Source organism: Phasianus colchicus, chromosome 2 (genome assembly GCF_987193195.1).
Source record: "Phasianus colchicus chromosome 2, bPhaCol1.hap1.1, whole genome shotgun sequence".
In the NCBI taxonomy this organism is placed as follows: domain Eukaryota; kingdom Metazoa; phylum Chordata; class Aves; order Galliformes; family Phasianidae; genus Phasianus; species Phasianus colchicus.
The window spans coordinates 85,061,807-85,087,598 of record NC_143437.1 but is presented as its reverse complement, the minus strand read 5'-3'; the positions used below and the strand labels follow the sequence as shown (position 1 = coordinate 85,087,598).

Below are 25,792 nucleotides of genomic sequence, written 5' to 3'. Positions count from 1 at the left end.
CTGTTAACTATACATTTTCACAAGCGATGAACAAGAACCAGTATGCTGTGCTCATAAAAATCTGCATCAGTGGAGGTGACCCACTGCTGCTGAAGGGCAACACTCACTGCTTCCCTGTGCTCACATCTGTTTGATCTGCATGAATGTTCATCAGGTGTTGATGAATGTCAATGGGTGCAATTTTCTTTCAAATGGAGGTATTCAATTGCATACCTTTGTACACACACTTGCTTATAGAACATTTTGTCAGATGGCAACAAAATGCAATGGGATATTGGCAGGAAGGTTCAAGGTCCACTGCCATACTTTCAACATCTATTTCTGACATTGTGGGGCAAAATAATAATATAGGAGGCATTACTTTCAGAACAGCCTTTGTATTTTAGTTTGTTGAAAGCCAAGGAAATTTTAGAAACACCAATCATTAAGATTCATTGTGGAAGGCGCAAGTACCATAATTTAGACAGAATCTAGACAATTGTTAATGAAGATTTTCTCTTTTGGAAGGAAAAAGTCTAAAATTAAAGGAATCAGCTAAAGAACTGGAAACATCAGAGGTGGGAGGTTTGAAATTTCCTTAATTAATGTGGCAGAAAAGGTCTGGCAGTCACCAGCTGAAAGAGGGCACTGGGAGTAATAAATATAAAACAGAAAGAGGAAAGAAACTTGCCAAAACTCAAACTGAGTTGGATCTCATACAATATTTAGAAATGCAGAGGAAAGAAGGGGGATTAACTAAAACAGAGGAAATAGATCAAGTCACAAATAATGTAGATGTGAACAAAAGCCTTTGTTTTACTAATTTTGTGAAAAAAATACTAGACTTCTCCTTGAATTTGTACATTATACTGGCTTGTATTTTAAGTTAATATGATGTTTTCTTAAGAAAACTGGCTACTACCTGAAAAAGGGAAGATGTCACTTACTTCCATTAAGAACCAGAGAATGTTCTCAGGAGAGGGGAGGAAGCACAGAGACTCATATGACTATCCCAGGTGCAACCCCTCCCAGCCTCTTGCCCACCCCTGGGGTGGGCATGGATCCAGAATCCAGAATTTCTAAGGCACATGACAACAGCAGTTAATACAATGCTTAATGTAAACCAGTGTATGTAAATATAAGCAACTACCACTAAAGCTGTCAGCAAAATGCAAAAGTAATGCAAACATCACTTTAGTGATAAGGATAATGGAGGTGAGAATTAAAAAATGAAAATGCCTGTCCTGGAATGTTGTAAAAACTAAGGTGTGAGAGAACGTAAATTTTACTATCTATTGGGGATGGCACTAGACACATGGATGCTTTTGGTTACTAAGTTTTTAGTTGTCAGAAAAATCAACGATTTGCTCCTCTTACTATCCAAAGCACACAAGTTTAATCAGCAAAAGTAGTTTCCAATGGGATTTTGTGGGATTTAGTAGTAAATTGTCTTCTTTTTTTCTTGAAATGAAACTCATTGATTTGAATTTTAATAGGATGGAAGTGCAAGACCAAAAATTCATTCTAGTGGCATAATGCTTTCAAATTTTAAAAAGCTTGGAGAAATATCATTCATACATAAATTAGAAACAGATGAATACTGTCTATTAAAATATGATATTAAGTTTGCATAACATGCTTTCTCTCATGTTTTTTGAATTTTGTGGTTATATTGTTACAAGTTATGCTCAGTCATTTAACATGATCAGAACCAAGTTTACACATGAGTATATTGATAGCTCTCTTTTGACAGCAAATTGACCAACCCTTGATTTTAGCTGTGCATTACAGAGAATGCATAAAGAAGCAATACATGAGATTTGCATATTCCCATCAGTTGCAGGAGGAATAAGCCTGCAAGACAAGAACCTACAGTTCCCAAACATGCAAAGAAAGAAACGGCAGCTAACCTAGGAAACTGCTGATCGTTAGACTTCCTTGGGTAAGTACTGCATTAGTTGCTTGGCTATTACAAATATTCTGTTAAGAACCTTTGTGCCTTCTTGTCTGGCTGTGGTCTGGATATTGCTGAAGTTCAAAGGATCCTAGCTAAACTACTTCCAAGTAATAACTGCCTTCACACAGCTCTTTTAGATTCATATCATCATGCTGTATTGCCATAAGAAATACAAAGGAAATATACAGACCAGTGAATAGTATCCACTGGTCTGCATGGTCAATACATACCTTATCTTGATAGATTACCCAAGTTTTTCTGTTTTTTTTTTTCATGGTTTATAGGGAGAGTGTAACGACCACCATTCAAGTCTCTAAGATATGATTCTGCCTTTAGAAAGGGACTGAAAGGGAGAAGTAAGCCAGGGTGAGGAGCTAAACAAATACAACTATGCGTGAATTTTTGTTGTGAAAAACTTCTGTTTTCAGGAAAGTATCCTAACATGAATTTTTCATTCAAGTAGATACTCTGCTATCAAGCTTCTTAGGGAAGATCCAAGAGTACCTTTATGCAGTGAGTGATTACAGACTGTCTTCCTGAGCTTTGGGAGGCTGCTTGGGAACAAAATAATGTTCAATGAGTGCCTAGAAAAAACTCAAAATGATCAAACAACAGATGTCAGGGATACAACACTGAAGAGCACTGCTACATGAAGTCTCTTTAGAGCAGCTTCTTTAAGCCTTAAGTTTTGCTGGAAGGGATTTATACCAAGCACATCCTCTAAGGGCTCATGGAAGTTACCTCCTAATTGCTCAAGCCTTACTTCTCACATATCATCAACCAAACCTACTGAAATTTTCCAAAAGTGATCTCAAAGAGTCAATTGGATGAATTACTGTTATGTCATTTCAAAAGATGATGTCATTTTTAGAGTTCCATTGTTTCCAGACAAAGCAAGATATTTCTTTTCATTGTTTGCATAATATGTGGTGAAAAAATTATGCCTACAATTCTCAAAGGTACAAGCATTATACATTGCACAGATTTCCAAGATGTCAATGAGAAGGCATAATTCTATCTCACACTACAGACCCGAGCTGCAGATTCCTTTAATACGCCCTCCACCCCCGAACATTCTGTGCTGTTGCTTTCAAGACAACAGTCACTTTTTAAAAAGCAGCTACCAGACTCGATCATGAACAACAGGGAAATGAGGCATCTGAAAAGAGGTTATAAACCATTGGATATGATGTCCTGAATAAGCTCAGCAGAAGATAAGTCATCCCATATGTCAGCAACTGTCCTTAATTTTGCTCAGTGAATAGGGAGAAGAGATAAATGGTTAATGTTACTAAGGAAAGCAGGGTTGTCAAAGGATGAAAGCATTGCACAGACAGAGAAAATTTTCTCTTAGGACAATTCTCACATCACCCACACATGAATACAAGGTATGAAGGAGCTCTTGTCCTGGACAGCTTTTTTTGCCAACAAAAATGGGCGGTAGCTGTTGCCAGGATCCTGTTGAATATGCAGGAGATATGGGCTAATTAAGTGGCAACATCAAGCACAAACCAAAGGTGTTAACAGCAGGTCAGCCTGCCAACTATGGGAAAATAAGTGCCCTCAGTTGAAAGACAGAAAGTTATCTTCTTGCAGCCTTGCCAGTATGTTCAAAGAGAAATGATCATCTGGATTTGAACTTAGAAATTCATAAAAACAACTTGCATGCAAGTTCAAAAGAGTTCCATCCCTTCAAAATGTTCTTCAAAATAAGAGGTCAGTGCAGAATCAGAATCAAATATACACCCTTTTGGCCAAAACAACATCTTTTTTCTGATAAAATTGATGTCACCTTGTGCCAGGTGCAGGCACTCCGCTGCTGGCAGTGTGCTGCGAGCTCCTCTGTAAGGTGAGGCTGGGGCTGCCCTGTGCTGCACACAGCCAGTTCCTACAATGTTCCAGTGGCCCCACTGCAGGGCACGGCTGCACTGCCAATATGGCAGTGCTTCTGTAAAAACATCACACAGATGGAGCATCAGAGAATGAGAGGGAAAAAAAAAACAAACACAAAGAAACCAACAACAGAAATGCAAAGACAGTGTTCAGAGAAGAATGAGGGAAGGAGGTGCTGGAACAGCTATTCCCCTGCAGCCAGTGGTGAGGACCACGCCAGAGCCGTTGAATATTTCCTATAAGAATTATGGCCTGTAGGGAGCTTTTACCAGAGCAAGCTTATCCCAGAGGACTGCAGCCTGTGGAAAGCACCCACACAAGAGCAGGGGAAAAGTGTGAAGAGGAGCAGAGAGGAGTTGCTGTAGACTGACTGCAACACCCACCACCCTGAGCCACTCTGGGTTCAGAGGACAAGATAAGCTAAGTAGCTAAATTTGTGAAAAAGGTGGAGGGAGATATTGTTTTGTTGCTACTCACCACTCAAATCTATTTTAACTGTCCACAAATCAAATCAGTTTTCCCCAAGTAGAGTCTGGTTTGCCCATGATGGTAACTGATTAGCAATCTCCCTATATTTATCTTGACTCACAGAATCACAGAATCACAGAATCGTAGGGGTTGGAAGGGACCTCCAGAGATCATCAAGTCCAACCCCCCTGCCAAAGCAGGATCCCTACACCAGGTCGCACAGGTAGGCGTCCAGGCGGGTCTTGAATATCTCCAGAGAAGGAGACTCCACAACCTCCCTGGGCAGCCTGTTCCAGTGCTCCGTCACCCTCACTGTAAAGAAGTTCTTGCGCACATTGGTGCGGAACTTCCTATGCTCCAGCTTCTGGCCATTTCCCCTTGTCCTGTCTCCGCACACTGCTGAAAAGAGTCTGGCCTCGCCACTTTGCCCCCCACACCTTAGATATTTATAGACCTGGATCAGGTCCCCTCTCAGTCTTCTCTTCTCAAGGCTAAACAGACCCAGCTCACTTAGCCTTTCCTCATAGGGGAGATGCTCCAGGCCCTTCACCATCTTTGTGGCTCTCCGCTGGACTCTTTCCAAGAGATCCCTGTCTTTTTTGTACTGGGGAGCCCAGAACTGGACACAGTACTCCAGATGAGGCCTTACCAGGGCAGAGTAGAGGGGGAGGATCACCTCCCTCGACCTGCTGGCCACGCTCCTTTTAATGCACCCCAGAATGCCATTGGCCTTTTTGGCCACAAGGGCACACTGCTGGCTCATGGCCAACCTGTCGTCCACCAGGACACCCAGGTCCCTCTCTGCAGAGCTCCTCTCCAGCAGGTCATCCCCCAACCTGTACCGGTGCATGGAATTATTCCTCCCTAGGTGCAAGACTCTACACTTGCTTTTGTTAAACTTCATCTGGTTCCTTACTGCCCAGCTCTCCAGCCTGTCCAGGTCTCGCTGAATGGCAGCACAGCCTTCGGGCGTGTCAGCCAATCCTCCCAACTTCGTATCATCAGCAAACTTGCTGAGGGTGGCCACTACACCCTCATCAAGGTCATTGATGAAGATGTTGAACAGGACCGGTCCCAGCACCGACCCCTGGGGAACACCGCTGGTTACAGGTCTCCAACCAGACTCTGCACCGCCAATGACAACCCTCTGTGCTCTGCCAGTCAGCCAGTTCTCAACCCACCTCACTGTCCACTCATCTATCCCGCACTTCCTCAGCTTCGTTATAAGGATGTCGTGGGAGACAGTGTCAAATGCCTTGCTGAAATCAAGGTAGACTACATCCACTGCTCTCCCCCCATCCACCCAGCCAGTGACAACATCATAGAAGGCTACCAGGTTGGTCAAGCACGACCTCCCCCTGGTGAACCCGTGCTGACTACTCCTGATAACCTCCTTTTCTTCCAGTTGTCTGGAGATGGCATCCAGCACAATCTGTTCCATCACCTTTCCAGGGACAGAGGTGAGGCTGACTGGCCTGTAATTACCTGGATCTTCCTTCTTGCCCTTTTTGAAGACCGGAGTGACATTGGCTATCCTCCAGTCTTCAGGCACCTCCCCCATTCTCCAAGACCTCTCAAAGATGATAGAGAGCGGTTCAGCAATCACCTCTGCCAGCTCCCTCAGCACCCGTGGATGCACCCCATCGGGTCCCATGGATTTATGAACATTGGTGTTGCCTAGGCGCTCTCGGACCGCCTCTTCCCTGACTAAAGGGAAGTCTTCCATTCCCCAGACCTTCTCACTAACCACCAGGGCCTGGGATTCCCGAGGGGGAGCTTTTTCACTGAAGACAGAAGCAAAGAAGGCGTTCAGTATCTCCGCCTTCTCAGCATCCCCCGTTACCAGAACACCCCCCTCACTTAGTAGGGGACCTACATTCTCCCTAGTCTTCCTTTTACTGTTAACATACTTAAAAAAACCTTTTTTATTATCCTTTACCACCTTTGCTAGATTCAATTCCAGGTGGGCTTTAGCCTTCCTCGTCGCATCCCTGCAGGCCCTGACAACATTTCTATATTCTTCCCGAGTGGTCAGACCCTTTTTCCACATTTCATGGACCTTCTTTTTCCCTTTGAGTTTGTGCATGAGCTCCTTGCTCATCCACACAGGTCTCCTGCCACCCTTTCCTGATTTCTTGCTCACAGGGACGCACCGATCCTGGGCTTGGAAGAAGAGCTGTTTAAATGCCAACCAGCTCTCACAGGCCCCCTTACCTTCTAACACCCTAGCCCACGGGATAGCTCCAAGTAGGTCCCGGAAGAGATCAAAGTTGGCTCTCCTAAAGTCCAGGGTAGCAATCCTACTTTTTGCTTTGCTCCTTCCACTCAAGATCTTGAACTCCACCATCTCGTGGTCACTACAACCCAAGCTACCCCCAACTTTTACTTCCTTAACAAACCCGTCCTTATTTGTGAGAATAAGGTCCAGTAACACCCCTCCCCTCGTTGGTTCCTCCACCATCTGCATCAGAAAGTTGTCTTCGACACATTGCAGGAACCGTCTGGACCGCGCATGCCTGGCCACGTTGCTTTTCCAGCAAATATCTGGATAATTGAAGTCCCCCATAAGCACCAGCGCCTGGGATTGCGACGCTACTTTCAGTTGCTTGTGGAAGGCCTCGTCAACTTCCTCCTCCTGATCAGGGGGCCTGTAGTACACACCCACAACGGTGTCACCCATACCAGCCTGCCCTTTGATTCTCACCCACAAGCTCTCCACTGCTACATCACCCTCCCCCAGGTGGAGTTCAATACATTCTAGCTGCTCTCTCACATAAAGAGCAACTCCACCACCCCGCCTCGCCAGCCGATCTTTCCTAAAAAGCACATAGCCCTCCATGACAACATTCCAGTCATGCGAGCTGTCCCACCACGTCTCCGTGATCGCAATGAGATCATGGCCTTGCGACCGCACACAGATCTCCAACTCTTCCTGTTTATTTCCCATGCTGCGCGCATTAGTGTATAGACACTTTAGGGAAGCAGCACCCCCCTGCCTCTCTCCATCCCTTTGAACTCCACCCTTTTCACCCATCGAACTCCATTTTGAGCCACGAACTACCCGCTCAACCCCAGTGGCCCTCATTCTGTCCCCTTCCCCCTTCATACCTAGTTTAAACACCTCACCAGCTTTTTCACCTTACTTTCTCACCCTGACCTCCTGAAGAGGGGCAGTGAGTGAATGGCTGAGTGAAAGTTGAGCCCTTAGCCAAAGACTACCCACTTCACTCCCAAAAATTGACCAATTGGAAGGAGATGGGTGTTAAGTTAACCAAAACAGCATATACATCTATATATACAAAGACATGCTGATACTGTGATGACAGATGATACTGCTGTTTGCAGAAAGTTGAAAAATAATATCAAATCCTCCAGCTTAAGGCTGCTGATGGAGGAGTGGAGCTGATGGAGGAGTGGAGCTGCCCATGATGGATGAATAGCTGCAATCTGTGAGGTTGATTAAATGGCTGTTGAGATTGACCTTGAAGAATACCTAGACGAGGAGGTAGGAAGAAACAATCTCATTCTTCCTATGAACCACTAGAAAGATTCTGAGGGAATGTGAGATGACACAGGAACTTTAAAGAAGCAGAAGACTTGAACCAGTTCTCTCCTGTAGACTCCTCCTTTGAGAATCCTTTGCAAAAACAGAATTACAAAGAGTACCAATAGGAGGAGGTACCTGATAGATCATCATCAGCTTTTAACATATGAAGAAATGGTGCCAGTGACTTAAAAGTGTTCTAAGGTCTCATTCAAGACAGATTCTGTAGTTTCAGGCATTTTGAACAAGAGCTGCTGAACAAAGCTAAAAGAGTTCACTAGTGAAATCTGAGAGACATCTGTTTCTTTTAGAAGTCAGTCTCTTAACACCTCTCTTTTCTGTGAGACACATCCCTGATGCAGCCACGGAAATTAAAAAAAAAAAAAAAAGGACAGCAGAACATATTCATAGATACTCAGTATTCCTGGGGGTTAAGCAGTAGCAGTTCATTCTTTTTACAGATAACATTACGTAGGAAACAGTCACCAAATTGGATGGTCACTCATGGCCTTGCTGATGGAAAAAAATACATAAAACTTGCACGATTTAACATAGAAGAAAATTTCCATTACACTATGGGTGCCCTAATTCTTTGAACGCTGATCAAACAGCACAGTGGATAAGAGGAGGAGGCAGGCTGAGCATGGAAACCTTCAGAACCCAAGGATAACATATCGCAAGGCATGCTGGCCTCATACACTATGATAACACACACAAAAAAAGTGAAGAGTACTGACTTGCAGCTGCAGAACAGAAAACAATAAAGTGAATTACCACAGACAGCTGCAAAAAGGCAGGGTTTAGGTATATGCTTGATATTGACCCCCAGTGTCTGTATCAACATTCTGTAGTGCTTAGGAGCTTTTTGTCACCAATAAACTTGCTGAAAGTTCTCTATGTCCCATCATTCAACTCTTAATAGGATAGGAACAACTGCTGATAGCTAGGTACACCTCTAGTTACCGGCCTCCAACTAGACCTTATGCCACTGACTACAAACCCTAAAAACCTATTCAAATCAGCCAGTTTGTAATCCACCTGTACTTTGTCTACAGTGATGACATGGGAAACTCTTCAAAGGCTTTATTAAAGTTGAGCTAAACAATAGGCACTGCTCTTCTTCTGTCCACTATGCCAGTCATCTAATTGCAGAAGACTGTAAGGTTGGTCTTCTCCTTTTCTGAATACTCCCAGTGACCTTGCTTTCCTCCATGTGTATACAAATGCTTTCCAGGAGGACTTTTTTCCATCACCATACCAGAGACTGATAAGAAACTTGTCCACTAGTGATGCCTGTTTTCTTCCAGTCTTCAAGAATCACTGCAAATTGTTATGACCTTTCCAAGATAATTAACAGAGACCTTGCAAACAACTTCCTCAGAACGTGCAGGTACAGCCCACTAGACCCCATGGATTTATCTATGTTCAAATTGTTTGAATGCTCCCCTACTTTGACCTCTTCCATCAATGATTAGTCCTCCATGCTCCAGCTTTTCCCTCTGGTCTCTGGTCTAGGGGCCTAGGATTTCTGAAGGCCAGTTTTACAGTTTTACTGATGTAAAGGCGATATTGAGGACTTCAATCATCTCCATGCCATTTGTCACCAAGTCCTCTACCTCACAGGGCCCCCATTTGCCTAATAGACAAACAGATGAATACCTGCAGTGGACTTGTTTTGCCAGCTAAGGCTTGAAACACTGGGATTAGTACAAGGAAATATAATGTGGCTTAGGAAATGGAGTACAAACCACATAACTGACATGAAACTGAAAGAGAGTCAAAGACAGTTTCCTATAATCCAAAAGGCAAAGACCTCTAAATGTCAGAGTTAAAAATATGAATTACAGTGTGAAATGGTTGCAGATATACTTATATTTTACATGTTGACTCAGAAAAGAAATTTGAATAGGTACTCCTTAAGCACTGCAACAGAAAAAGCTGCTGGTATCACAGAAATACAAACCATGTACTTTATTTCCATTGCCTTTGCAAATCAAATGGCATCATACTATCTTCCTCTTAATTTATCTTTTATTTAAATTGATTCCTTGAACCATTATTTCCTACTGTAGTAAATATTACAGAAAAAAAAAAAAGTTTCTTCCTAACTAAATAGAAATTTGAATTCAAATATCTTATTAAATTTCCCAAATACAGAGTTTGTTTACAGTCCCTTCCCTGTACAGCTTTTACAAATTGATCCCAAGAGAACAAGACAGGAAGTTTTACTGCTGCCTTTGTATCAATCTTTTAATTTACTGAGAATAGTATCTGGTTAGCTTTGAGCAGTTAGAAAACACAAATCAGTGTTCAGGCACTATAAGTATGAAACAATTAAAATCCTTTGAGACAAATACTTTCATAATGCCAAATTATGAGGAGATTGCAGAGAGACAGTGGCAATCATCATCATTCAGGTTCAGCAGGAGACTCTAAGTTTCTTTTGCTTTTCTTGCCACACTCCTTTTATTTCAGACACAGAGGCTTCAGCAGTTTGATTTCCCCATGCACAGAGAGGTATGTTTTTTTCTTTTTTCTTTTTTTTTCTGCATAAAAGAGTTTCCAGAGATCTTAGTTAAATCCATTCATATCAAAACTCTCATGCAAGTATGGAACAGGAATAATCTATCTCGCCCAGTGTCCTGATTCTGACCACATTTCTGGAGTGCAAACCTGCTGTTTTTAATATTCTGATTCAAGATGGCTGAAATCAGTCAAGGCTTTCTCCACAGATGGCCTGGGGCTGTGTAGTTCTTAAAGTTCCTTGACTTCTCTTCTGTAAGAATACAGAGTAACCACAGTATCACTAGTATGTGTGGTTTTTAGCTTTGTAATAAGTACAATTAATTTGCCATCTACTATTATCTAATCAGATTAAATTGCATTTTTAATCTTGCTTATAGTAATCAGTTTTACACTTTGCTTTACTTTATATATTATATGTAGAATGCTATTTATTTGTGTGTGGGTTTTTTTTCCCAGTATTATTGTTGGTATTAATGAGATTTTTGCACCTATGTCTGGAAATCACAGCCATGTGAAAATTTATCAATTGAGATAACAACCTTAAGCATCTCCTTTAATATATTCAAATATCACTGAGAAAAGATCTCAGTTCCTCACCAGCAATAATTTCTGGATTAAGGTTTGGTGTTATTTTTGGTTTCTGGTTTGAATTCTGCTATGTCTATTTTTATTGGACTTTACAGAAATTATTAGTAACAGTATAATATTAATATCAATTATTAACTCACATTAATATTATTATCCATAGATCATATTGTCACTATGTAGATCACTCTGAACGAAGTGCCTTCTACTTTATTTCCATGGAAACAAAGACAACTACAAAGAGCACAATAAGATAGAAAGAACACTATTTGATAGAACAGATTATCAGCTACAAAACACCTTTTTCAACAGATTCAGCACCATAAGAGAGAAACCATCCAGACAAACCTTATCAGGTTTGAGCAGTGGGTCCAGAGAACCTCATCAGATTCAACAAATCCAAATGCAAGGTCTTATACATGGGTCATGGCAACCCGCCCAGTCATTGTAAGCTAGGGATGTAAGGATTGAGCACAGCCTTGCCAAAAAGGACCTGAGGGTTCTGGTGGATAATGAGCCAGTGCCATACCCTCACAGTCCAGAAAGCCAACTGTATCCTACGTTGCATCAAAAGATACATGATCAGCAGGTCAGGAAAGGTGATCCTGCCCCCCTTTCTGCACTGGTGAGGCCTCAACTGGAGTACCGCATCCAGATGTGGAGTCCTCAGTTCAGGAGAGACAATCCAGAGGAGAGTCACAAAGATGATCAAAGGGATGGAACAGCTCTTCTACGAGGACAGGCTGAGACAGCTGGGGCTCTTCAGCCTGGAGAAGAAAAGGCTTCAGGGAGACCTGACAATGGCCTTTCAGTATCTAAAATGAGGCTAGTAGAAAGAAGGGGACTTCAGCGAGGTCTGTGGTGATAGGACAATGGAAAATGTTTTCAAATTAGAAGAAAGAAGATTTAGATTGGATATAAGAAAAAGGTTTTTTTTACAACAGTGTTAGTAAAGCACTGGAACAGGTTGCCCAGAGAGGTGGCAGATGCCCCATGCCTGGAAACATTCAGGGTCAGGCTGGATGAGGCTCTGAGCAACCTGTTCTAGCTGTAGATGTCCCTGTTCATTGCAGGGGATTTGGACAAGATACCCTTTAGAGGTCGCTTCCAACTCAAATGAATCTATGATTCTATGATTAGCTATGCATTTTTGCCAGCAATGAATAAGCGCTTGCATACCGCACTCATAAAAATGTGCATGGCCGTCTGGAATACGGCTTGTCTTTCACATTGCTGTCGCCACTTCTGACACACACCACTCACTGCCTCGCTGTCCTCACATCTATTGTTCTCCATAAACATTCAGTAAGCATCAATGAATGTCAATGGATGCAATTTTTTTGTGCATAAATGAATTCAGTTCCACATTTCGGCTTCATACACACTTTCATGTCAGACGTCATTTTGTCAAACTGCCCCTCTGCTGCCATCTGTCACACAGATACAAAATGTAATGCAATATTGGTGGGAAGGTTCAACGTCTACTTCCATACCATCCATCTCTGATGTCGTGGAACAGCATCATAAAAGAGGAGGCTACTTATGTAGCAGGCCTCCTAATATTACTCTTTACATGATCCAATGTTCAATACATACATATATACAAACAGATATATACTCTAACTTCGTTAAAACAACTTCAGTGAAGGAAAGAAGCTGTAGAAGGATTACAGAATACAGATGAAGAAAAAGCAGAAAAAAAGATGACTGTTTCTAATATACATGTTCACAATCAATAAAAAGCCTGATATTATAAATGTCAAAAATACTTCTCTGCTATCCTTCTAATAAAACTCAAAATGCGATCTGCAACTTAATATGAATTTTTGAATTTGATGTTATTGAGAAGCATTCAGAAAGCATACTATTAACTGGATAAAATGAATTGAGAAGTCTTTCTATGTCTTTCACTCTACAATCTCAATACTATAAATTTAATTCTTCTAGATGTAACAGAAAGATTTATTGCATATTTTGATAAATACAAAGTTTAAGTTCAGATTTTGGTATAACTGGCAGAATCCAGAATTTCTGCTGTCTCTCTGAGTTGGGATTATTTTTTGGCTTTTCAGACTGCCAGAATGCTAACAGTGACCTTCACCAAAATTTCTATTTGTTTCAAGTAGGTAAAAGAATAATAATTTATTCAAAGAACTTACAAGAGAATACTCATAATAAGGATAAGAATTAAGAAACAATAATATGACTATATGCATACTGGTTAAATTAATCTAATTTTTTAAAAAGCAACAACAAAAACCAACTATTTGCTCTATTTACCACAATGTTCTCTGCACACAATCAAAGAATCACCAAGGCTGGAAAAGACCTACAAGATGATCTAGGTTAGAACTGTTTTCCTTAAGCTGATATCTCAGATGCTGCAACGTCTAAGATCATCATCTGCAGACACTTGGAACACAGACCAATTTGAATGGAAGAACACAAACAACTAATACAGTCTTACAGAAACAGTTTATATTTTCCCTGATGATATCATATTTCTGTATTGCTTAGCCTTGAAGATCTAAAAATATCGTATCTTTAGATGCCAAGTGCCATCGGCATATTACTCACAAAGAATCCCAACAGGGAAGCACGGCATGCATCCAAAACTGGCAAAGAAATATTTCATATCTCATACATTCATTTTTGAATCAATGGGATCAAGCATGACAGTATATTACCACTATATAATAACCATAATTAGAGTATCAAATTAGAATGGAAAGTCAGTTTTAATAGAATTTTATTACATTTCTCATCTTATCTGGATTTTTTTTTTTTTTAATTCAGAAATTCATGTTCAAAATAAACAAATAACACTACTGAGTTAGGTAAATATGCTACAAAAAACATAGTATGAACAATTTATTTGCTCTTCAATACAACTCCTCCATGATCCAACTACTAAGCTATTATTTCTTTTGAAAAGACAAGTAATTGCCTTTGGAAAAATACCTAAGTTCTAAAGAGATTGTACTCAAACAACAAGAATATGATAACCATTTAATGGTAAAAGAATAAACACTGGAGTATCATGATGCCAGAGTAAAAATCATTTAAAGCGTGGGCTGCATCAGAACCAAAGCAGTATAAATAAGGCAGTCAAGTACATATATCTACAAGTCAGTAGTGCAGATTCTTTTGCACAGAAATTTCATGCAGAAATAAAAACACAGAATTAAAGCTATGTTATATAGCAACCAACCCAGATGATGATAGAGCTTGTTAAATACTGAAAGAGTTTAGAAAGGCTAAGGCAAAGAACACAGAAATAACAGCAGACTTTAATTACTTCCAGGCACTCTGATTACAAATCATGACAAGAAATGATGCAGGGAGTACATTTTTAGGTGTTGTAAATAATGGCTTCTTGGAAACATTAGAGAAACCACAAGAAAAGAATTAATTCTTGATTTTGCATGGAGCCTGGACTGCATAGGATCTGTTACAGTACATAACCATCAAAATACCTTGGAAAAACAACCAACATTTCAGTACTGACTATAATGCAACTAGTGTTCTTCTGGGAGAAAAACACACTTAAAAAATACACCAAAAATAGTTTAACTGCAACAGAGAGATGTTAGCTAGGATAAAAATAACAGGAACAGCAAATGAGTAGAATGCTTGCAGATCAGAGCAAAACACATGCATAGAGTTCAGATAAGTCTACACACTCTTGACAGCAAATAAATAAATAAATAAATAAAGCATTAGTTTTAAAACAAGGAGTTTGAGTGATAGAATAATTAGAGTGATAAAATAGAATAATTAAAAGGACTATGAGAGAATATCTTCTATGCCAAAAGAACAGTGGCTGATATAAAGCCTTCCAAGTTAAATCAAAAACTACATCTTTTCAGAAAGATGCTAGAGTACAACTCATGTTAGGCAAAAAAAAAAAACAAAAACAAAACAAAACAAAAAATCCAACAACACATATAAAAACTTTCAACTGTGTTAAAAATGGGAAGCCTAGAATTTTTCAAAGGTGGTACGTAACTACTCACTTAAATGATGGGAGTTAGTACCAAAATGCCGGAAGGCTGCAAAATACAATACCAGTAAGTTAAGAACAGCAGTGAAAGGACAAAAAGATTAAAACTAAGCCTATATTTCACTGGGGGCAATTTCCTAAGAGTAATAATAAAGAATGTAAGTAGCAAAATCTGGGAATAAAATGGCATAAGGAATCTCTATAATTCTGTAAAAGGAAGTTGTGCTTTCCAGTCATTAGAATGCCCTGAACACATTAACAGTCACATATCAGAAGGACACTGGATCAACATGGCTAATTTGATTTCCAAAAATATTATGACATGGTTTCCCACCAAAAGTTTATAAAGAAAATTTACAGTCATGAGAAATAAAAAAAAGGTTTTTTGGACTAATAAGAGGCAAAAAGAAAGGAAACAAAAATTACAAACAGATCAGTTCACACACTGTACAGTTATCACAAATACCACCAAATGAATTCAGTGCTGCTAAACAAATTATCTGTGAATGTAGGAAGTTTAGAGGTAAACAAGTTTGATGATCACAACAAAACAGAATAGTAAAAAAAGCAGATCCCTGCACAGAATTGCAAAATCATCTTTTTGTTGGAGAGACAGTCTACTGATTTTCAGGAATATAAGTAATTATATGAAAACACAGCTTGCAAATCGTGTCTTCTCAATGATGAGCAGGGGTAAATGTCATAGTAGTCAATAAAACAATGAATGACATGTAAAAGATGAATATTTTATAGAGTGGCAAATATTCACTTAGTCTCTCCCTATGTATTTATACACAAGCATATAGATACATAAAACAGCTTGCAGAAGCTTTCAATTAGCATAAGCATTTGGGTGGTGCAAAGAGAGATCCACAGCATACCTTAAACAGGACTTTGGAATTAAAATCTTCATCAGGATCTAAGGCTATCATGTCAGGTTACAAAGAGAAATCAGACAATCTTCAGACAATCTTTAGGTTGTGGCATGCATTTCCAACCAGCAAATACACAGAAAAAAGCCTTTCGGAATACTGCAATCTCAAACATGTCAACAGAAAACAGAGCTGATTTAGAAGAAATATAACATGAGTACGGAAAATCAAAAGGGTATGGTATTATCACAAGGACAAGTATTTAATGTCTTTTTTGGAAAAACACATGGACTGAAATTGATGAGGAGCAACTCATGGTATCATGAAGTGGTTCACCACTGACAATCCAAGAAGATATTGTAGAGGGGCTGATGCTGTTTGTTCTCTTTCTGTATCACAGCCAAACTTCAAACTCAAGGTGCAGGGAAATACAGGTGCAGAATCACTACAAGCTGTGCACTTACATTCCTCTATACCTTGAGTGAAGATTAATGCCAAGTAATTAGCTCCCACACAGCATATTCTGAGCTACAGCTTAAACTCATGGGGCAGATGATGCTTTAAATTATAAATGAAGTATGAAATAACATTTGAACAACTGTCAAACAGATTTTTGATCTTAGAAAAAAAAAAAAAGAAAAAATGAACAAAAAAGAAAAAACCAAAATCAACCAACTAGTGAACCCAAATCACTATAACCACTATAACCAGTGCACAGGTCTCGTTATATTCACTGATAAAAAAAAAATAAATAAATAAATTGAAAGGGTCATTTTTAAACAGAGGGGACTGTATGAACAAATCATTCAATCTGACTGGTCATCAGTATGTCAAAATCTTACCAAAATAAAATGTTTTTATAAGTCATATGATTTTTAATTATTAAGTATGAAAATTTCAGATGTGTTGTACACCAGTAGAAAATTTCTGGAGATTCAGGAAGTTGTCCCTGCAATATTTCAATTAAGCCACTCTTGTTTGTACCATGATAACACACAGCTGCATAAGGCTATAGTCCAGTATGTGCTGGTAATCCTATGGGAGATGGATGACCTTTATTGTTGGCTTCTCCAGGAATCTTCTCAAGATGAACGCTGCAGCCCAGCAGTCATTAACTGGGTCAAAACCACTAACAGTATCTTTACTTCACTCACAACCAATGACTACTGTAGCAGGTTACTAAAGTACCATATAAATATAACATTATTATAAACTCTTCTGTAACAGTTAACGTCAGAGCCCTGTTCTGTAGCTTTATCAGATAAGGTGAATGCCAGATAATCAAACCTGAATACCATGCACAGATTGTACTAAATATTCCCACTGCTTTGCAATACTCTGGCAAGGGAAATGGGTCATAAACTATGTCTAACTAGGCAGTTACAGAGGGTTCGCTGTTGTTTCAGTCTGCGAAAGCACAGCAGCTGTAATATACAACAAACTGTCTTCAGATCATTCCAAATTACAGGCCTGATTCTGTGTTTTGTAACACCTGCTTTACAATGTCTCTATCTTCACTGATTGACATTGAACTCAGTGGATGAATAAAACAGTTGCAACAGAAAAGAGATAATGTTACACATTCCAGCAAACATTAGTAAAATGTCTTAATTATTTATATATCTATTTATATCAATCTATACTATTTATATCTACCTAAGAATATTCTGAAACTAGATGGGTAGTTTTATATCAAAATATAATTGTGATACCACACGACCTCATGCAAATGCAGAACTGCAAATTTTCTACCTATGTCTTTAAAACACAGAATCATTGAATGGCTTGGGTTGGAAGGGGCCTCAAGGATCATGAATCTCCAACCCCCCTGTCACATGCAGGGCCACCAACCTCCACATTTAATACTAGACCAGGCTGCCCAGGGCCCCATCCAAACTGGCCTTGAACATCTCCAATGCATCCACAGCATCTCAGGGCAGCCTGTTACAGCACCTCACCACTCTCTTGGGAAAGAACATTCCGTCCCCCCTCTCAAGGACACCCAGGTATGCACCAGTAGTCTAATCAAGAGAATCTGAAGATCTGTAGAATCATCTCTATTTCGTCTTAGTTACAACACCAAAACACTATGATCCTGAGCATATCACTCAATTGTCTGCTGCATTTCCCAGATGGTAATGTGGAGATACCAATGCTTGTATGTATTTGTGGATACTTTCTACATAATCTTTTATCCTAATTTTATTTAGAAAATTATTCTCCTGGTACAGAAGCTTCCCTTTCTTCTGAAACTTCTCTGTTTGAATATTTGCAAAGTTTAATTATGGAGATTTGTTTATGTTAAAAAGGAATATGAACATGTAATGACATTTCTCATTCCCAATACTAAAATACTATTAAGTCTAGAAATATAAATTACTGCAGCAATTATAACAGCAGAAACAACACTATTACTGCAATCAACTATTGCTGGAGGTATTTGAAAGCAATCTGTAATTTCCCGTCAAGTGTACCAATCTTATCTTTTCTGCAGAACAACAAGGTATTGTAAACAATTAATGATACAAAAGCTAGCATGAAATTAATTATTCTGAAACATGTCTTGGGAGTTCAAAATACTTTTTTTTTTTTTTTAATTTCTAATTTCTGATTTCTCCTGTGTGTGTAAGTTGGTTTATATTCTTCCATTATTGATTTTTATGTTTTAGAAAACAAATATTATAAACAGCTTTCAAAAACAGGGATGAAGCTATTTACTGTTCATTTGATTTATCTGTTTGCCTATTTGTTGTATGTGGCAAGTTTGAAATACACCCTTCATATTCGTTAAGTGAGAAATGGGATATAATTTTAAAATAAGTAATAAAGAAAACTGTCAGAGAACTGGGGGATTATTTTTGCTACATAGAGACTGAAGGCCAAGATCTATGTCAGCCAGCAATTTGTAACATAGCTGCTTAGCTTTTCTCCTGATCATGTTCATTTTACTACCCTCTCTCATACGAACCTACTAGACTTTACAAAGGAGACTTTACAGGGAATAATAAAAATAATTTGTTCCTTTGTATTAAACAGTTTAGAGTGCATGAACTTGAATGAATTCATCCAAGAGGTTTCAATGCATATACTTGTTAACTTGTTTTTCACCCATTTCTTCAGATCCCCAATGTTTGATTCTCATTGAGCCAAGTTTTTATTTTTATTTTTTTAATATGCTTGTTCTTTGGAAACATGGAATTATTTTCTTCAGAGTAGTTGGCATGATGTTATGTTACTGGTTCCAGGAGAAAACGATGCTGATAACACAGCAATGTTTATAGCTGTTGCTAAGTAGCGTTGAACAGAGCCTGGGTCATTTGCAGTAAAGGGCCCAAGGAGCTGGGAGGGATCAGGATTATGATAGCTGACTTAAACTGCACAAAGGGATATTCCATACTATATGACATCATGCGGAAGGAGTTTTGAAGGGGGTGGGAGCTCATCAGGCTCTCTTCTGCTGCTCAGGGGCTAGCTTAGCACCTGCTCAGGGACTAGCTGGGGGTGGTGAGCAATTGCTTGTGGATTACTTGTTATATATATATCCACATGTGAGAATGTATATAACAAGTTATCTATCTATGTCATAACTATTATCCTTTTTTCTATTTTTAGTAAATAGTTTTATCTCAACCCATGAGTTCTACAATTTTTTCCCTCAATTCTCTCCCCCATCCCACTGGGAAGACTGGGAGTGAGCAAACAACTGTGTGGTGCTCAGCTACTTGCCGGGTTAAACCACAAGAGGAATATACAATCAGAGAAATATTCCTGTGTTTCAGTTGCAGGTGCCCAGATGCTCCTGTGTGATGCAAGGCCAGGTCTGCCCCGTGCTGCACAGAGCAGGTTCCATTGGGCTCCAGAGGCCCCACTGCAGGGCACAACTGGGTCCTGCAGTCAAGATGGAGGCACCTCTGTGGACCGTGTTTGAGAAAGGGCCAAAATGCTGTACAGCAGTTCTGAGAGAGGAGGGTGGAAAAAGTCCGAGAAACAGCACTGAAGAAATCAATCACAGAAGTTTCAAGGGAAGGGGTGCTCCAGACAGCGGAGCAGGAACTCCCCGGCAGCACATGAAGCACCCTGCACTGCAGCAGGCGCGTCCTTCCTGACAGGAAGTGCAGCCTGCAGAGCACTTCATCAGGGTTGGGAGAAAGGGCAAACAGGAAGGAGCAGCAGGAAGGAGCTGTTACAGCCTGACCAGAGCCCCCATTCTTCATCCCCTTGGGGTGGGAAGAGTTGCAGGCATAAGAAAAGAAGCTGAGCCCAGGGAAAAAGGTAAGGAATAGCCACTGCTCCCCCTTTGCCCACAGAGCCTTCCAACATAGAAGATAATCATATTGGTCAGGCACAGTTTTCTCTTGGTAAATCCTTGGTTGTTCCCAAGGACCTTTTTGTCCTTCATATATTTCTATAATTGTCTCACGAACTGAGGTATGTTGTTGGCTTGACCAGCTCATTGTTTCCCAAGTCTTCCTAGTGCTTTTAAAGATGAACATGATGTGGTATTTGTCTTTTTCCAGTGATCAGGGAGCTCATCTGGTTGCTATATTCTTTTAGAGATGATAGAGAGTGGTCTTGCACAAGCCAGTGTCACAGGCTTGTATGCATGGTTCCATGCTGCTTTCCACATCCAGTTTACCTAAGTGCTCCATAACTCTGTCTTGCTCTACTGCTGGCAGTGTTTCTCCCAGCAACCATGACTACAAGGCTGTTGGTGATGTGGGAGGTCTGAGAGCTCCTGATTAATGAAAAAATCTATTGAGTGTTATAGCACTGCTTTCCTGGGTGCCACAAACGTTCTTTTAAAACATACTGCTGCCTTGAGAGTAATATATCTGTTCTCTGCACTGTTATAATCTCTGCATTCCCAAGCCATGGCAGCAGTCAGGGAAATCAGTTGTATGTGGTTAGAAACAAAATTCAATCTTTTGTTGATAGTGTGCAAAGACTTCTATTATCCTGAGCAGCGGCAACATGCATAGTTGGTGCTAATCCAGACTTCTAGACTAGAAGTATTATCTCTTTGTTTACTGATATTTCTATTCAAAATACCATATCCTAGGCAGAATACCAATCAGGTTCAGAACAGTCTCAAGACCTCTGTGAGAACACAGAAAAACAGTAACTTCTCAATAATTCTTGAAAGACCCTATGATTTCCCATCCAAACTTTCCAACAAATTCACCCTTAAAAAAAGAATCAAAGGGTATCCCTTCAGTAGTATGTAAGAACAAAAGAAAAAGCAGTCTAAGTAAGGGAAGGAATTTCCCCTCATTTTTGGAAATGAAATCTTCAATGTTTTAAGACTGAAAGGCATGGAGTAATTTTTGCACCTTACCTTATATGTGGAGGGCACTCAGACTTTAAGCAATAAAAATAATAAATGTGCCAACCAAAATAAACAAACAAACAAACAAACAAATAAAAATTAAAAAAGGAAAAAGTGCACAGACATCCAAGATGTAGTTAGGAAATCACAATACAGGAAATTCTCAGAGAACACAACATTTTACCATGAGGGCTGCAAAGATCATATCAAACTTCACTCAAAAAGGAAGTCAGAGGAAAGCAGTATGGGCCTATTACACTAATATAGACAAATACTGTGTCAACAGTTTTGACAACTGCAGATAGAAATTCCTGTTAGAGGGGAACTGGCATCAATTCAAATGATCAGCTGAAGTGCAAGATCTGAAGTTACTGTTCTCTACAACTTAGACAATATTGGACAGTAGAGAGCCAACAGCAGAGTGAACTACTCCAGTGAGAGACTGAGCTCATCTAAAACAAGACAATGTATAATTAGGCAGATACCACAGATATCACAAGGGTCATTATGATACTTGACTCAAAGAGCAGTCAGAACATTTGCCAGGAAGAGCTGAGTCACAGCTGGAGCAGAAACCTCCCTTGAAGCAAACTGCAGGATCAAGGTCAAAACCAGACCTTTTCTATTTTGGGGATGATGAAGGTTTTACAATAAAACTGCCTGTGTCAAATCTGATGAGAAAGAAACTTCCTGGAGTGGTTTTCTATTGCTGGGAATGAGCAGTCAAAATAAAGAGAATTTGGGCAGACTGTTCTCAATTGTCTGACAAAAACTGGAAGTACAGTCCTTATAGACTATGTGTTACAGCCAACACACCTTGATGAGAAAGTCAAGAAAACACAACCAAAGCTACAAAAAAGTAAACATTAGGAAAAATGAAACAGTAAGAAAGATAAAAATGAACACAGAAATCACAAAGGAAAAAGGAAAATGAAGGAAAATAAATTGCATCGGTAATCAGAAGCAACAAGCAATGACTGCAAAAAAGCTTCACGCAGAAACAGAGAGGCAACTGAGTGCCTAAGATACATTTTTACCTTTGGGAAATTTATATCAATAAATACTTTCCAAGTACTAATGAGGTAAAGTATCAATGGCTTGAGCACTTACACATTGCACAATGCTGTTATTACCTCTTCTGAATAAAAAAAATCAAACCATAACATTTCACCTATTAATCCTGCATTAAATGTAGAATAATCTATTGAACTATCACATACTTAAAGAAAGGAAGTTCATCTTGAGATACATCCAAGCAATATGTTTTAGCAGTAAATTACCTGTAAGCCACTGTATTTTACTGCTATTTTAACTTGCATAAGGTAAAGCTTTTGTTCTGGATTTTTTACTGAAATTGGCTGATAAGGAGCTACTTACTGTCTCAAATTTCCTTCTCACACACACTCAGAATTAAAAATAACCTTCAAATAAGTTGCTTCTTTACTTTCTCCTAAATACTAAAAATATTCCAGAGACTGAAATTCTAAGTTTTCATTGTTGTTTGTTTGGAAGGTCCCTCAAAATATTAATCTTAGCCAAAGTAATATAACTTTGAAAATATTGTTTTGGATTTTTTGTTAGTTTAGAACATTTATTGACGGTGCATACCTCTAAGTAAGTTAATTTTATACACAACTAATACAAAAAATATTCCATATACTTAAAAATATTCCAGATATTATAATACAAATGGTTAGTTGATTATGAATGTTTGAATTAAGGAAAAATCTTATACAATTGTAAATGCTGTTCTCTTAATGCCAGTATAAGGTACTTAGAAGTACACTTTTGGATGAGTATTTTACAACTCACAAGAACATTTAAGTTAGATTTCAACAACATGGTCACTTCATTGGTTACTATGTAATTTACTACAAGGCAAAAGCAATCTAGACACATTACAAAAGCAGCATGAAAATCGCACCTGTGCTTGAAATTACTGTATTCACCTCATTAGAAGATAACCTACTTTTACCAAAGAACAGAAGAGATAAAAGGTTAAAACAATTGTCACAAGGTGAAATCTACCCAAAGTACGGTTCAGAAAAATGAATTCTTGACTACATATATCCAGCTCTACATGATCCTGCTATGCACTGGGAAAACAAAAACACAGATTAACTGTGTTATAGTCATCAGGTGATGACTATCCAAGACCACTGCTTGGATAAATGAGACCCAGACTATGCTGAACCAGCACTGTTTCATGTATTCTAGATTGTACAGAAAACAAAGACTCACAGAAGAACTTTGTTAAGCAACGGTGAACAACTTTACATTCTTGTAATACAGCTGGGAGATAAAACTAGGAGGTGAAATAATCCAGGAACCAACGCTGACTTGCTTTATATAATGAGGAAGTTGGGGCTTGTCTTGGGGCTATGACTAGAAAGGATTCTGGCACCTTATACCAACAATTTAATTATAAAAATCAACACTTAGCACAGTGGTCCCTTGGTACAGAAGCATACTCCATACTGACACACCTGACAAGATGTAGATGGCTGAGCTGTCTGGGAACTGCTCTGTGCAGGAGCTATGCTGCCAGGCACTGGAATGGGTGTTTTGTTCCAATTTCAACTTGATTGCAGGGGCTGGGACTTTGGTTTTGCGCAAGTGAGAAGAGTGTGAATGCCACAGAACTAAAATTCATGTCTACATTCATTCTGCCCAGATTAGTAGTTACTCATTAATGTCCATTATAGTGACTACCCTACTTGAAATTCCTCTGTAACAATAATTCAGTAGTAATCCACTTCTCCCCGGCCCTCAGTATGTCCCTGTATGTGTTCTCATCATCATTTTCACAGCTACTTTTCTCCCACTTCTGTTCTAGTCTCACTACATATTACATCACATGCTCCCATACACCCAACTCGTACTACAAATATGGCCCCACAATCTCAAGTTCCTGTTCTTGTCAGTCTTGAATGCTGTTCTACAAGTTAGCACTCTCTGTTCATTTTCAGACACATCTTTCCGTGCAGGTGCAGGACAAAAGCAAGGTCCTCTTTGGATAGGAAATTCAGTGCTGTTAAACTTCCCAGTGCTGTTAAAATGCAGCTAACAGGTACCTCCAAATTTGCTCATATTTGTTCCCTAACTCTGCCTACCCAAGGCAAATAGGATTGCAGCTTGAGTCACAATGCCAGTTCTGTTCAATTCACTTGCTGAAGATCAAGACCCCAGCAAAACTCTAGGCATTCCTTAGATGTAATCTCCGAAAGAGTGTAAGCAATTCTTATTTTTTATATGATTTATATCTCTCCATTTATATTGTATTCATATGCCACTGTTGAAACATCAAACATCCTAAAATAAATAGTGATAAAAAATACCTGTTTTATTGCAGAAGAATAAGGCAAGCCACCAACAAATATGGATCCCGTTTCAAGCCCATATGGAGTAGACGAGAAATTGCTGGGCATTCTTGTCTTTGCAGATATCTCTAGGATCAGCATTTCTGCTTCACATGGCACCATGCTTTGCCTGCACAAATTCAAAAACAGGGACATTTTACCAATATATATAGTTTTCATTACTGTTTATCTGACAAATTAATTAGGCTGTCTTGAGGTTTTGGCTGAGATATAGTTTAATATCTTCATAGAGGCTTATATAATTATGTATTTGGATTTTTGATGAAAATACTGTGATAACACAGCTTTTAGCTATAACAGAGCAGTGCTTATAAAGATTGAAAGACTTTTCAGCTTTCTCGTGCTGTCCTATCAGTGAGGAGCTAGAGGCACCCGAGAAGTTGGGATAGAACAGCACCAGGACAGGTGATCTAGACTGACCAAAGGGATGTTCCATACAAATAGCATCACACTCAGCAACAAACAAACAAACAATCAAAAAAAAGTGGGGGAAAGAAAAAAGAAGGGAAGTGCATTTATAATGATGGTATTTATCTTCCCAATAAACCATTACACTTGCTGAGCCCTGCTTTCCTGGGAGTGGCTGAGCACCTGCCTGCTGATAGACAAGCAGTGAATGAATTCCTTATTTTGCTTTGCTTGTGTACACAGCTTTTGCTTTGCCTAGCAAGTTGTCTTCATATCAGCCCACAAGTTCTTGCACTTTTACCTTCCCAATTTTCTACTCCATCTCACCTGGGGAGAGTGAGTAGGTGGCAATGGTGGTGCTGAGCTGCTTGCTGGGGGTAAGTGCCAACAGGATGTTACTAAAATCAACTAGGAAAGAAAATCAAACAAATAGCTGTTCTGGTATTAAAGACTATAGACATAACATCAGCTGTTTAACAAGTTGTAAGCTGGTGTGTCTTTGGAGTTTGAACTTCCATTAAAATGAAAACATATGGTAAATCTAAACAGTTGAATTGCTAAAAAAGTAAAAATACATAGTGGCTGAATAAAAAGAAAAGTAAGACAACACTTCACAATATTAATAAGATTTTTTCATTTTCACAGAAAGACATCTAATGAACTAAATTATTGTAGATATCCTGTCTTTCACCATACCAAAAAAAGAGAATTCAGAAAAGCAATTTAAAATAAACTGCATTTTACAGAGAACAGACTTACTGTAACCTGTAATACATACTTTCAAAAGCATCATCTCGAAGACTGAGAACAAAACAAGAGCTGCCAAGGAGGGAATTTCTTCCAGCCTGTCC

General features: G+C 39.3%; 1 protein-coding gene across 1 annotated transcript in view; it reads right to left on the bottom strand.

Annotated features, from left to right (window-relative positions):
- Positions 1-24,634, bottom strand: part of LOC116240522 (EGF-like photoreceptor maintenance factor) — a 257,237-nt gene extending 232,603 nt beyond the window's left edge. Inside the window, exon 1 of the mRNA XM_090136211.1 lies at positions 24,492-24,634. Coding sequence (XP_089992337.1) covers positions 24,492-24,614 — 123 coding nt within the window. The 5' untranslated portion in view covers positions 24,615-24,634. The remainder of the gene's footprint in view (positions 1-24,491) is intronic.
- Between the last annotated feature and the right edge of the window lie 1,158 nt (positions 24,635-25,792).